The sequence below is a fragment of the Trichomycterus rosablanca genome, chromosome 12 (genome assembly GCF_030014385.1).
Source record: "Trichomycterus rosablanca isolate fTriRos1 chromosome 12, fTriRos1.hap1, whole genome shotgun sequence".
In the NCBI taxonomy this organism is placed as follows: Eukaryota; Metazoa; Chordata; class Actinopteri; order Siluriformes; family Trichomycteridae; genus Trichomycterus; species Trichomycterus rosablanca.
In genome coordinates, this window is record NC_085999.1 from 23272462 (window position 1) to 23287311 (window position 14850).

Consider the following 14850-nt stretch of genomic DNA (forward strand, 5'->3'; position numbering starts at 1 on the left):
TGACCGTTGCCAAGGGCACTGACACGGTCCCATACCATGACAGATCCTGGCATTTGTGCATGTAACTCTGTATTGTAGTGCTTGACAAAAGTTTGCCAAAGTAATCCCTTGCCCATGTGATTATATCAGCTATTGTTAAGTGGCGTTTCTTGATGCAGTGCCGTTCAGGCCCTTGGCCTTTACGCACTAAAATTCCTCCCAATTCCTTGAATCGTTTAATGATATTATGCACTGTAGAGGGAGAAATATGCAAATCCCTTCCAATCTTTCTTTGAGGTACATTGTTTTTAAACATTTCAATCATTTTCTCACACATTTGTTCACAAACTGGATATTCTATGATCATCTTTGCTCATCAAAGACTCAGCCTTTCCTGGATGCTGCTTTTGTACCAAACCATGATTACAATCACCTGTTGGCATCACCTGTTTGGAATCACATAATTATTTTATTTGCATTTTCCATACTGTCCCAACTCTTTCTGTGTAGAGGTATTTTAATTTACATTTACCAATATTAAAACCTATATAAATGGCATGAGAGTTTGGCAAAGCTTAAGCTAATGTTAGAGCCATCATAACATGCTAGACATTCTGCAAAGAAATCTTTCAAGTTTTTGTTTGTGAGGAGTTTAGATTTAGCAAAAACTGCATGAAGTAAGCGTAAACGAACCAGCCTGCTTTTCTTTTCTACACAGTTTTGTCACTCATCTCAAGGCCAACAGGGTGTACGGATCCACCACGGGCCTTAATGCACAATGTAACATCTGAATGATCGGAGAAAACATGATAGACGCTAAACACTCTTCAGTGGCAGCACTAAGCAGTGCTCTTCACTTATAATAGGTCACTCACACTTAAGTATCCAGCAATTACCATTTGAAAGAAGAAATGTCTTCAGTCCTAAATGCTGCAAAAAATCTCCTCACTTACACTATAAATCACACAGCAAATCCTTAAATCCTTCATCAATAAATACACAGGAAGGGATTTCTTATTTGTTTATATATTAGGATTTTAATGTCCTGTTTTACACTTTGGCTACATTAATGACGGGACAGTTGGTTACTCGTTACATAAGATTAATCAGTTCACAAGTTCAATGTCAAACACAGCCATGGACAATTTTGTATCTCCAGTTCACCTGACTGCATGTCTTAGGACTGTGGGAAGAAACCGAAGCTCCCGGAGGAAACCCACACAGACACGGGGAGAACATGCAAACTCCACATAAATAGGACCCGGACCGCTCCACCTGGGAATTGAACCCAGGACCTTCTTGCTGTGAGGCGACAGTGCTACCCACTGAGCCCCTGAAGGGATTTCAAGCAACTCTGTCAGTTCAGATGAAAAACTAACAAACCTAACAACAAACCATGTTTGTGTTAATGTACCTGTATGGAGCATTGGCCTCAACCCCACTGTACACCTTTGGGATAATTTGGAACTGGCCTCAATGTTTTGTTTTGTTTTGTCGAGTTGACAGGCACATGTTTTAACATCTTGTGAAAAGCCTTCCCAGAAGATGAAAGGCTGTAGCTGCAAAAGAGAGGGACTCCGAAATAATGCCCATGGTTTTAATATAGGATGTCAAACAAGCTCATGGCAGTGTGTCCACATACCTTTGGCCCATATAGTGTATTTTAAGACTATTTCAGTATTTATTTGCTGCATACAGTGAGCTATACAAAATCTAATAATCGTATACAAATTCTATTTTTTTTTTCATTAAAAACATCAATTTATAAACAATTTTTGAAGTATTTAATACAGACAATATAGTTTCGTGTGGCACATGTTTTCCTTTGTGGCATGTTTTAGTTGTTGGCAGAGTCATGTAATTGAAAGCACAACTGAAATTCAGTGTCAGTGGCCAAGGTCAAGCCTGTCTATCACAGCAAACATTAGTCATGATTAGCATAAAGAAATTATTTACTGTTGAAAGCAAAGGCAAACAATCCAGAGAAAAGCAAGCCAGATGTGTTGTGTCATGGCTGACCAGTCTGATAATCATCAGTATCAGAATGGCCTCATTAGTTATATCCTAAAACATCCAGAGCCATGTTTTCATCTCCCAGGTAAAAGCTGGGGAGTAAAAGCCAAAATCAGCCAGCAGGCATGCTTTCTGAACTGTTACCTAATCGATGCTTGGCCCCGTGATGGATTGGTTTTAATAAACCAAAACTGAAGAAACAGAGCAGCTAGAAATCATCAAAGCAGCAGCAGCATCCATGGTTACAGATTTTTTAACAGATCAGATGGCATTTAAAACTAGCACGTTTCATTTTGAATGAAATTGATCTGCCAGCAGTGTAACTCTTAGAAAAGGCAGAATGATGGGGGGACATGACGTGTCTAGAATTAGTCTGTCAGGAAACAACTAACAGAGAAAACCTTTTGACCCAGACCTTCACATGCTTCAAGCATCAAGGTTTTTAGAGTCAAGCCCCAACATCAGCTGCATCAGCCTTAAAACTGCTTATAAAAACATGGAAATGAAGGCTTTACATCAGTGGTTGACCTTTTGTCAAATGTTATGACATTTTTTGGTGAACTATTTCATTTCCTTTTGATTATAAAAGGTAGTTACATTTCCAGTGAAAAGTGTAGGTTGTAATATTTTGGTACTGCACCCACCCCAGGCTTCTTTGTGTTTTTTTTGTGTCTATGAACACTCATACTTTTTCAGTTTCACCAGTCTAATAGTCAATAAATTAACTGAGCATTCTGACGAGATTTTTTAATAAAATCAAAGCTTTTTAATACACAAACAATCCAAAATGCAAAAACAAGTATTACATGTATTAAAATGCTACTATTAAAACATTGGTAAATAAACAGAAAATGATTTCAATTGAACAGCAGCTTCGCTGAAGTAACAATAACAGTCAGCAGAATAATAAAATATTATAATAAAAGTGTCCACTGTGTTTTCACTGCAGCTAAACCCACCTGAACTTAGCTGTCGCTGTTGTTCTTGACTACTAAAATATTTATGCCCAAATGTCAGCGGCCTGGTGGCTCACAATAAACGGTTCCTAACACATTTTAAAAGCCAAAAGAGGTGTGAAAAACAAAAGGAGCAGAATGCAGAAAGTTGCTTGTGAATAAATCTCCTCAGGCTCTTAATGAGATATTAAAAGCCTCTTTTACATTCTAAACCCATCTACACACCGGTTTCCCTTAAGTGCTGGTGACAGCTCTGGGTTATTTATGCCATCTTTACACAGTCATTTTTTTGGTTAGCTTTATTTCACACAGGAACAACCCAGTACATGCGGTGTGGCTTATAACAATTATGCATAGAAGAAAGCTGGTGGGATTTAATTTGAATATAATTTAGATTATGATTAGATGCATTGAATCCCTACTTGTCTGCTTAACCCAGAGGTTTGTCACATTGACCCCTGTCAGGACCCACATGAGATGGCCTGAGACACAGTTGAGACAGCAAAAAAAAATTGAAAAGCATAAATGAAAGTGTATGATTAATAAAAAGTGTTATTGTGTAAATCGCTTTGGATAAAAGCGTCTGCTAAAATGCTGAAAATGTAAATGTAAATATATATATACCGATCAATTACTGACTGTAGTCCATCTGTTTCTCTGCATGCTTTGTTAGCCTGCTTTCACCCTGTTTTTCCAATGGTCAGGACTCTCCCAGGACCACCACAGAGCAGGTATTATTTAGGTGGTGGATGATTATCAGCACTGCAGTGACACTGACATGGTGGTGGTGTGTTAGTGTGTGTTGTAATATCCAGCCAACAGCACCCCGTGGGCAGCGTCCTTTGACCACTGATGAAGGTCTAGATGACCAACTCAAAGAGCAGCAACAGATGAGCGATCGTCTCCGACTTTACATCTACAAGGTGGACCAAACAGGTAGGAGTGTCTAATAGAGTGGACAGTGAGTGGACACGGTATTTAAAAACTCCAGCAGCGCTGCTGTCTGATCCACTCATACCAGCACAACACACACTAACACACCCCCACCATGTAATTGTAACTGCAGTGCTGAGAATGATCCACCTCCCAAATAATACCTACTCTGTAGTGGTCCTGGGAGAGTCCTGACCATTGAAGAACAGCATGAAAGGGGGCTAACAAAGCATACAGAGAAACAGATGGACTACAGTCAGTAATTGTAGAACTACAAAGTGCTTCTATGTGGTAAGTGAAGCCGATAAAATGGACAGTGAGTGTAGAAACAAAAAGGTGGTTTTAATGTTATGGCTGAACGGTGTATTTTATGAAGCTTCTCCCACACAATGCTCATGAGAATTTCAGTCACATAACAGTGTGATCTTTTCTTTCTTTAACATGAACAATAAATGTGAATGGAATAAAATATATTCAAATACTAGTAAATAATATAATTTGTAAAGACGATCACTTAAATGTTTAACAAGTACATTATTTAGCTAGGAACACTAACCGGCTACTACTGCGATCCAGGGTTTACATCCCCAGCAATGTCATCGACAAGTTGGGCAGGAAAACATACAAGTGGTAAAACATGAAAAATAAGTGGTTTAAGCCATAGGGGTGATGAGTGGGGTTTTGTAGGGTCAAAGAAATGTTGAGCCCTAACAATGAGGTTAAAAACAAATAGTGCAGCCATAATTAAAGCAATTCAGTCCTGTTTTACTTGCAAAGCCATTTCTGTTTACAGGTACAGCGGGGGAAATAAGTATTGAACACTAACATTTTTCTCAGGAAATATATTTCTGATGGGGTTATTGACATGAAATTTTCACCGGATGTCGGTAACAAGCGAAATATTTCACACATACAAAGAAATCATAACAAATAAATCCATAAATTAAGTTATGTTTAATAAAGTGGAATGACACAGGGAAAAAGTATTGAACACATCAAGAAAAGGAGGTGCAAAAAGGGATGGAAAGCCAAAACACCAGCTGAAATCTGTCCTTATTTAGAAAGCAATCCTGCCCCTATCAGTGCAAATTAATATTAGCTGGTTTAGTCCTGATTGTTGGCCTATATAAACATTTTTTATCACCAAGTTGTCACACAAGAAGCATCTTGTGATGGGTAAAAGCAAAGAGCTCTCTCAAGACCAAAACATACTGATGGTATTGGTTACAGATATATTATATTCCAGTAAGCACCATTGGAACCATTACTCAGAAGCAGAAAGAACATAATTGTACCATAAACCATGACCAGGTGCTCCTTGCAATATTTCTGACAGAGCAGTTAAAAGAATAATCAGAAGAGTTGTCCAAGAGCCAAGGACCACTTGCGGAGAGCTTCAGAAAGACCTGGAATTAGCAGATACTCTTGTTACAAGGAAACAATGAGTAATGCACTTAACCACCATGGCCTCTATGCATGCTCACCGTGCAAGACTCCATTGCTGTAGAAAAAGCTTGTTTAAAGTTTGCTGCACAACATGTGGGCAAGCCTATAAAATACTGGGAGAATATAGTCTGGTCAAATAAGACCAAAATTAAACTCTTTGGGTGTCATAGCACACACCATGTTTGGAGGGGAAATAGAACTGCACATCACCCCAATAACACCATACCAACAGTGAAGTTTGGAGGTGGGAAGATCATGGTAAGGGGCTGTTTCTCAGCATATGGTGCTGGCAGACTTCATTTCATTGAAGAAAGGATGAATGGAGAAATGTACCGAGACATTCCTGATAAGAATCTGGTGCCATCTACCAGGATGCTGAAGATGAAACAAGGATGGACATTTCAACTAGACAATGATCCCAAACACACAGCCAGGGAAACTCTTAAATGGTTTCAGAGAAAAATAAAGCTGCTAGAATGTCCCAGTCAATCACCCGACTTCAATCTTATTGAAAACCTATGGAAAGAACTGAAGATCAGAGTTCACAGAAGAGGTCGTCTGAACCTTCAAGATTTGTCTGGAAGAATGGGCCAAAAATACACCTGAACAATACATGCAACTAGTTTCTCCATACAGAAGGCGTCTTAAAGCTGTCACTACCAACAAAGGATTTTTCTGTGTATGAAAATAAATTTCAGTAAGTGTGTTCAATACTTTTTCCCTGTGTCATTCCACTTTATTAAACATAACTTAATTTATGGATTTCTTTGTTATGATTTCTTTGTATGTGTTGATTATTTGGGTTGTTACCGACATCCGGTGAAAATTTTATGTCAATAACCCCATCAGAAATATATTTCCTGAGAAAAATGTTAATGTGTTCAATACTTATTTCCCTCGCTGTATATGTGTTGATGAAGATTAGATACACACGGCGATCGTGATGATTACATATTGCTACAGAAAGCCTGTCATTTTTTATTCCGTTTCATCAGCCTGAAAGGATTGAAAGTCGCATCTCTTTACTTTTATTAAGCAAGCTGTAAAAAATGGAAGCAGAACTGAAAAATCTCTATTTTTAAAGTATAGAGACCGTTTGTTTTGTTTACTGTAACCCAAACCTGACCAAGATTTAAAGACAGAATAATAAATGAGGAAGAGTGTTAATAAAGGGTTATCAGAGGAGAGGATTCTGTGTTTCTACATCAGTCAGTTTTAGTTTACATGTTTCATTTGAAGCAGACGTCCTTCTATAAATACTGTAGAGATACATGTCTGAAAAACTCACTCATCCAAACAGTACTTTAGGGCTGATGTTTTAAAAATGTGTTAATGTTTAGATTACTCACATCAGTATTTCTGATTCTCAGTAATATATCAATCCATCAATGTTTTCATCAGAAATAGTACTAGGTCACAACTCATTTTACTGTGCATTTTACACTCAGATCTGGTAAATTACTGGCTAAAATTGTGATAAACAGGGGCATGTGTGAAAGGAACTAAAATTAGCATTGCTACTCACTTTACAGTTTCCTCCCAGCTGCACCAGTGGCGCTCATCCAGAGCTTCCATGTCTATCTTGAACTGAACCAGGCAGAACTCCTCGATGGCATATTCATAATGACTGCTACATGCCATTGCTACTGCAGACAGAGATACTGTAAAAAAAAAAATTAAAAAAATTAAAAAGAGGAAATAATTCAGGAGAGCCATACCCAGTAATTTAACTCCATCTACACTCCCAAAGCAATTTATTAGGAACACATAACTGATACATACACTTATACCAGTAGTATAACACGAACTAAAACGTCAATAAATGTATCAGGTGCAGCAGTGTTGTTGGGTATGTTCTGTATGGGTATCTACACTGCATACTTGGTCTTCCAATTTGCTGTCTTGCTCCTTTTCATTTTTCCCTGTTTTTTTCTCTGATTCTTTTTTTATGTCTTCCTCAAGTTTTATCCACAGCTCCTTTGGTTTTCTGTCAGATATATCCATCAAAAGTATTCAGTACCTGATGTCTCCAGGTAATACTCTGGAAGCCTGATTGGGGGGTGGGGTTGAGCAGCTAGATTTTGGTGTTAGTATTTATTTATTTTATTTATTAGGATTGTAACGTCATGTTTTACACACTTTGGTTTAATTCATGACAGAAACGATACTGGTTACTGGTTACACAAGATTTATCAGTTCACAAGTTTAATGTTGGACAATTTTTGTATATCCAATTCATCTCACTTGCATGTCTTTGGACTGTGGGAGGAAACCGGAGTTCCTGGAGGAAACCCACGCAGACACGGGGAGAACATGCAAACTCCACACAGAAAGGACCTGAACCGCCCCACTTGAGGATCAAACCCAGGACCTTCTTGCTGTGAGTGCTACCCACTAAGCCACAGTGCCACCCTTTAGGTGTTAGTAAGATGATGTATTGAAAGTAGGTGGAGTGTTCGATGATGTTATCAGACATGCTTGAATCTCAGGTTTTAAGGTAGTAAAATGACTTTTAATAATAACTGATCTTAGTTATAATTAGGGAATACATAGGGTCAAGTTGGAGCCATGGTCAAAAGTATGTGGAAACCTGACCCTAACCTTGTTGTACATCAAATGCCCAAAGTCATTGTAAATTAATGAAAGGAAATTAATTTAGAATGCACCCAGCTAATAAGCACCCAATTTTTAAACTTGACACATATTTATGGAGCTTGCTTTATGGAGAAGTGGACAACCATGCTGGATTTGGAAAGTCCTTCCCCTTTAACGTTAGCAATAGCTGTGACTGTATAGTGTACTTGGACCAAATCATTTTGCCTTATATAAACAGAACACCAAAAGTGATACTGGAATTTTGCACATCGAAAAACAAAGACTCCATCTAGCAGTGTAAACAAAGTAAAAACACAGCCAAACAGAATCTGCGTTCAAATAATCGATCACAATACACAGTGAGCACATGCATGGGAAATTGAGCATTTTTATCTGTGCAGAGAAACGTTTCTTTTTATGCCATGAATCTGAATAACAGCCAGACTCCTCCAGGGCCAAATAATTATTTTGATGTGCAGCAAAAGTGCAGCCATAGGCAAGCAAAGCAAATGATCAGAGATAAAGTGCTGAATATTAAAACTGTGTACTCAAGGCTGGTGATGAGTGTTGGCCAAAGGTCACTGTGACACGTTCCAGCAAAAAAAAGAAAGAAAAAAAAGGGAGAAAAGCTTAGCTTCCTCTACCGAGCTCAGAAAATGCAAGTGAATAATGAATAATAGACTGAAACGTCGTGTTCTGCCTTAATAACACAAAGAAAGACTGACTTTGCCCTGAGTGGATTTTACAGACATACTGTGTGCAGCTGACAGTTAGCAGCAGTCTGTGTTCCACAGTTATTGTTGAAAAAAAAAAAAAAAAAACACCCAGCAGCTTGCCATTTATTCCTCAGGACTGAGTGTTTATGACTTTCAAATGCTCACTTAATTCAGTTGGCCTGGAATAAACTGTGGTGAATAAACTGAACATGCAAACATTACTCATAATATTTGCAACATGTACACAATATATACAAGAGAATGCGACCACCTCTCTAAATCACGGTGTTGCAGCCACACACATTACTAACAGGTGTAGAAAATTAATTCAGGCACTTTTAATTTTGTAGCAGTGGGTCATTTACTGTTCCATCATGAGATCCACAATGATATGTTTTGATGTGTTTAATTTGGCCAGCAAAGAGGGTCAGAGGGTCTTTTGCCTAAATGAACACAAATTCCCACAGATACGCTCCAAACTTACGTGGAAATACTTCCCTGACAAGTGGAAGCAATTGTAGCTGCAAAGGGGAAAATCTTCATAATAATATGCATGGTTTCGGACTGGGATGTCCAACAAACGCATAATCAGATGTCCACATACTTTTGGTCTTTTTTTTTTTCCTTCCAAATTAGTCATATCCATTTACCCAACTGCATTACGCTTCCTCTCTACTGATGTTGATCTCCACCCCGATTGAGGAGCACCCAGACTAACACACGTGTGCAGTAGCAGACTGCATCTTTTCACCTGCACGAGGCGAGTTCATATGCGATCAGCTTTGTGTTTGTGTACAGAGTCACACCTTGATCAATGCATTACCCTCGTCTCTGTGCAGGCGCCATCAATCAGCCAGCAGAGGTCGTAAATGCATCAGTTATGAGGTCCCGTCCAGCACCCCTCTTGAACAACAGCCAATCATTGTTTGTGTAGGAGCCCAGCTCTCCAGATGGCAGAGCTGAGTTTCAAACCGATAAGTTTAAAATGTCAGCTCTGGAGTGCTAGCATGTTTTACCTCTGTGCCACCTGAGCGCCCCTACTTTTGGCCCTTTAATGTATTTTATAAAGCACAAGCACTCTTCTTCTGCAGAAATTGTTTTAATAAATGGCACGTCAGCTTTACAAGCCATATTGTTTTATATTAATTTATATATTTTTTATTTTATTTTTATTTATTTATTTTTTATTTATTTTATTGATATATTTTTATTTATTTATTTTTTATGTTATCTGTGTTAACATGGATGCCAAGAAACATTTGTTAAAATAAAAGCGTAATGGCACTCAGGTGGTGCAACCTAATATGTTAATACAGAAACTCAGGTCAAGTCTCAGTATCATAGTTTCCTGTTGAAATCAGCTATTGTCTGGTGAAATTAGACCTGTGTTAGCCTGCAGCCCTTTTTGGCCAGTGTGGAGGTCACAAGTGTAATGGGAAAATGGATGTGTGGTGACAAGTGTAATAGGGAAATCGACGTGTCTAAAAAGAAACTCATATTGTAGCAGGCTGTGAAAAACTCATAACGTCATTTATCATTTCCATTCATTTCATTTTCCTCATACACTTTTAGGAGCAGTCAACGGGTGGGCTGATGTAGACATCCAGAGTTAAGAACCACCCACCCATTTGCCCATCCAATAAAAAAACTCTTAAAAAATATCTCTACTATAGGTATTTTTTTCATAATTCAGTTTTCTGTAATTATGTAATTTGTCATCAAAATGGATTGTGTCCCTATTGGCCTTTTAGAGTGTGTGGGTGTGCTTAGTCAGTTCTCCTCCTAGATTATCGCCAGGTTCGCAGTTTTCCTGTCAAATTAGGCTAGTTTAAAAATGCAGTTGCAGGTGTGTGAGTATTTAAGCAACCTTTAAAATGTAAAAAAAAGCTTTTATTACAAACAGTACAAAATGAAATACCTACTCAGCACATGCTAAGGAAGACGAGAAAGAGAGCACAAAGGTTTAAAACAAAAGAGTCGTTAAAAAGTCATGACAGATAAAGAGAAGTCAGAACAGAAAATAGCAAACAGTGAAAACTGTATGAGGTTGAGTGATAATAAAAATCAGATGAGAACGACTGTCAAAAAGTTCAAAATAGCTTTTTATGTAATCTAAAATTCTAATGAGAAATCATAGGGGGATGGAATGAAAGTTGTTAACAGACAAAGAGGATCAGAGGGGAGAAGAGAGTACAGGAGAGGAAAGAACAAAGAGTAAGCACAAGTCAAATTCAGTGCTTTTAAGGCACACCTGGGCATGAGGTCAGTGGCAAATAAAAATCAGACGTAAATAAATGTACATCACACATGAAATACAACAGGATTGTTTTTATTTTGACAGGACCGCTATATGTAAGTTTCTATGTACGTGTGTGAGTGTATCCAGCTTCACCGTAATGTGTAGTTGACCAGAACTGAGTGCGATTGATAGAGACGATACAGTTTTAACAAGACATGAACTTCTAAGTACTATTTATTTACTAAAGTCAGATGTAAAGCTGTTTAAGGATCACAATTTAAATCTAGGGTTTAAATCGCCATTGCGGTACTAAACACAGAGAAATACAAGAACTTGAACTATGCAGAGCGTCACATCTGAAGCTTTGCTAGTTAAACTTTAAAAGCAACAGGGACTTTTTATTAAGTTTTACACATCCAGAGCTGGAGCTGTCAAGATCAGCTTTGTGATTTCCAAAAGGGACTGAAAAACAGGAAATTAGGTCATTAGACTCCAAACAAAATAGCAATAGCACCTTGTGTAAAGTTAATTTAAAAGCCTGCACATTTTGTTCACAATTGTTTGAGATAGTTGATTAAATAGTGAAATATTATTATAATTAATATATATATATATTTTGTTTATGCATTTTCTCCCCTTTTTCTCCCTTTTTAGTACGTCCAATTGCCTGATTGCGTCATGCTTCCTCTCCACCAGTGCCGATCCCTGCTCTGATTGAGGAGAACGAAGCTAGCCCACGCCCGCTCCGACACGTGGGCAGCATGCCGTATGCATCTTATGCACCTACACTTTGACGAGTGCAGTGCAGCTCAGCGTTGTGTACAGAGAGACACACCCTGAGAGCACTCTTTTCTCATCTCTGTGAAGGCGCCATCAATCAGCCAGCAGAGGTCGTAATTGCACCAGTCATGGGAGAGAGACCCCATCATGCTTAGTCTCACCAATATCTGAACAACAGGCCAATCGTTGTTCATGTGGCCGCTCAGCCTTAGCCGGCAGGCAGAGCTGAGATTCGATGCGATGTATTCGAGATCCCAGCTCTGGTTCCAGTGTGTGTTTTTACCGCTGCACTACCTGGGCGGCCATAGTGAAATATGATTAAAGTTTTTCTACTCTTAACAGTAACAGATTTATCAGAACTGCACAACTGACTGCTTTTTATAAAGAAATACAAGTAATATTGAGCAGAATTAAGTTCATTCACAACAGTCCCAGTTTCTTATGTAGCCCCTTGAAAAATTAAATTTCCCACTGTTTTAAGGTTAACTGTGTTATCTTTAAATGTTCTTGACTGAGAAATGATCTCATTATAAGAGACAATAATAATATATTATATTAGTAATAGAATAAAAAACAATACTAAACACTGTAACCAAAATACGTTATAAATAGTATGATATACAATAAAACCTAAGCAAGAATAACAGAAGATTTAAAAGTAGTACACTGGGAGTCTTTTGCCATTTATAGCCTGTTTACTGCTAACATCTGTAACACCTTAGATTTTGTGTTAGTTCTATCTTCTGAAAGGCAGGTTTGGGCAGACTTTGAGTTGATTATTTTTGCTTGACATGGCAACCCTGAATGACACATTTTTACACATGTGGTGACGATTTGGTAAACCTGTTTGTAGCTTACTGCTCTCAGCAATTCAAATAAAACTGTTCATAACTTTAATTCATGTTCATTCTTTTCTTTGGTTCTTATACATTAGTGGTATTTTACAGTTTCACAGTTGAGGTTACACGTTTTGCAAGCTGTGTATTTTTTAAGTTACCAGCTCACTTGGTGACCAATGGTTTAGTGATTAGCCAGCTGACTAGCCAGGCTAGCTATAGCTGATTTGTTGCTAGTCACAGGAGTTAGGTTTTTGGGAAAATATAAAATGACTTTACAGAAGGCTCACGTAATTAGTTTTATTTAGTTTTATTTATTTAGGCTCTGAACCCCCCTAAAACTGGACGCTGTAATTGTATTCCTTTTATCCCCCTTCTCAAAATTAAACTATGCCCCTGTTTACATAATCTATTTAGGAAAAGCAACATGTGCTGTTGGTCACCCTCATAATTTAAACGCCCACCCAAAGATGACATCCTAGTAATGCCTCTGCACTATATTCTGGCCAGGGTCGCAGCAGGTTGGAATAGCCATTCATGTCTGTGTAGATGCCCTGCCAGCTGATAGCACATTTGAGATTCAAACCCTGATCTGGTAAATGAAATGATAAACAGAGGCATCAGGGTGAATTAGCATGCTAGTTTGTTGAAAAGCAGAATAATGGCAATTTATGTGTTAAAGAGAAAAGGCTGAAAAAACCTTTAACACAAAAAGCCTCTGAGAATCTCTGAAAATAATGAAGCCATAAACAGTAATTGGTTGTTCTGTACGCAATGACAGGTCAGTGATAAAAGAGCCATGTTTTGCCCTTTATATTTAGTTCAGTTGAAAGGGTGGAACGAAAACTGAAAGATTTGACTCATCGTGAGAGAGTTCTTTTAAATCAATTACTCATTATTTCTCTGTGCAAATTCAAACTATGAAAACATTCAAATGTGGAAATAGCTCAAACAATAAAAAAATCCACAATGTTCTAAAACTGAACGTGTTTTAACATGTCATCTATTCATCCAAACAAACATGTAGTAATATATATATATTTTAGAAGCAATAATGTTTCACTCAGAACCTTCACTCTCAGTGTGTGTTGCTGCATGGTTCCTGAGGTTTTCATCTTCTTGAGGCTCAGTGTTTGCTTAATGTACACAAACTGGCCTTTATGATTAGACAGGGTATGATGTCTGCAAACACAATGAATTAAAAAGGGAAGAACAATTGGAGGTTTTTAGTTTGGCCCCGGCTGGGTTAAAGTGGTTAAAATGGTCTGCATGCTGCAAAAATCTGGTGAGTACAGTTGCAGATTATTTTATAATCTACACTACATATATATGAACTTTGTGGGTATACAATTACTGACTGTAGCCCATCTGTTGCTCTGTACCCTATATCACCTCCATGTACCCGACTGGAACCCCACTGACTAGAAGATGTTTGGGCAGTGGATCATTCTCATCACTGCAATGACAATAACACGGTAATGGCATGGTATTGTGTGTTGTATTGAGTAATCATATGTCAGTAATCATATTTCTGTGTTTCCTTTTTGCATTTTCTACCCAACTAATCATGGTAATTTCCGATTGCATAAGGCTGCTTGAACCACACCTACACTGGTCAATGTGGGCAGTCTTTACAGCAACTGGTGGAAAGTGGTAGCCTAGGGGGTAGAGCGTTGGGCTATCAACTGAAAGGTTGAGAGTTCGAATCCCAGCTCTGCCATGCAGCCACTGTTGTGCCCTTGAGCACAACAGCTGGGATATGCAAAGAAATAATTTTTTTGTACTGTGCATCTGTATATGTATAAATGACAAATAAAGGCATTCTATTCTGTGGTGGAGAGACACGCTATGCTCTGTGTTCCTGTTGCAGCAGTTTTTAGACCTTCTCATCCTTAGACACAACCAGTTGTGTTCATTGATTTAAAAATGGAATTCAAAACGAAAAAAGAAAAACACGCTGGAATGATTTTTATAGGAAGGAGCTGCGGCTGGCGAAAGTGACACAATCATTTACCTCGCTGCCATGTTTATTTAATTAACGCCACTTTATAAACAATAAATTTTCTTTTACCACAGAGACCAAAACAATTTGAGCAGAACATTAGTTTGCTTTTATAATGATGAATAATGTTTGACTATCATATAAAAAAGCCACTCAGTAAATAAGATCTGAAAGCAAAAGGTATTTAAGATCTCCTTGAAGGTGGCCTGAAGCTTCCTCGAGTGCCAAAATGACCTTTGAATTTGAAATTGCTCCAAGGCTTCAGTTTGTGAGGCTTGCTCACACCAGGGGCAAAATTCCCCATACAACATGAAATTCACTTCACTGGCATGTACAATGATAAGCAATTTTGCAA

The 14850-nt window shown here is 38.1% G+C and overlaps 1 protein-coding gene across 1 annotated transcript in view; it reads right to left on the minus strand.

Annotated features, from left to right (window-relative positions):
• ramp1 (receptor activity modifying protein 1) overlaps positions 1-14850 on the minus strand; it is a 40653-nt gene that overhangs the window by 12845 nt on the left and 12958 nt on the right. The window contains exon 2 of the mRNA XM_063006347.1: positions 6853-6988. Coding sequence (XP_062862417.1) covers positions 6853-6988 — 136 coding nt within the window. The remainder of the gene's footprint in view (positions 1-6852; positions 6989-14850) is intronic.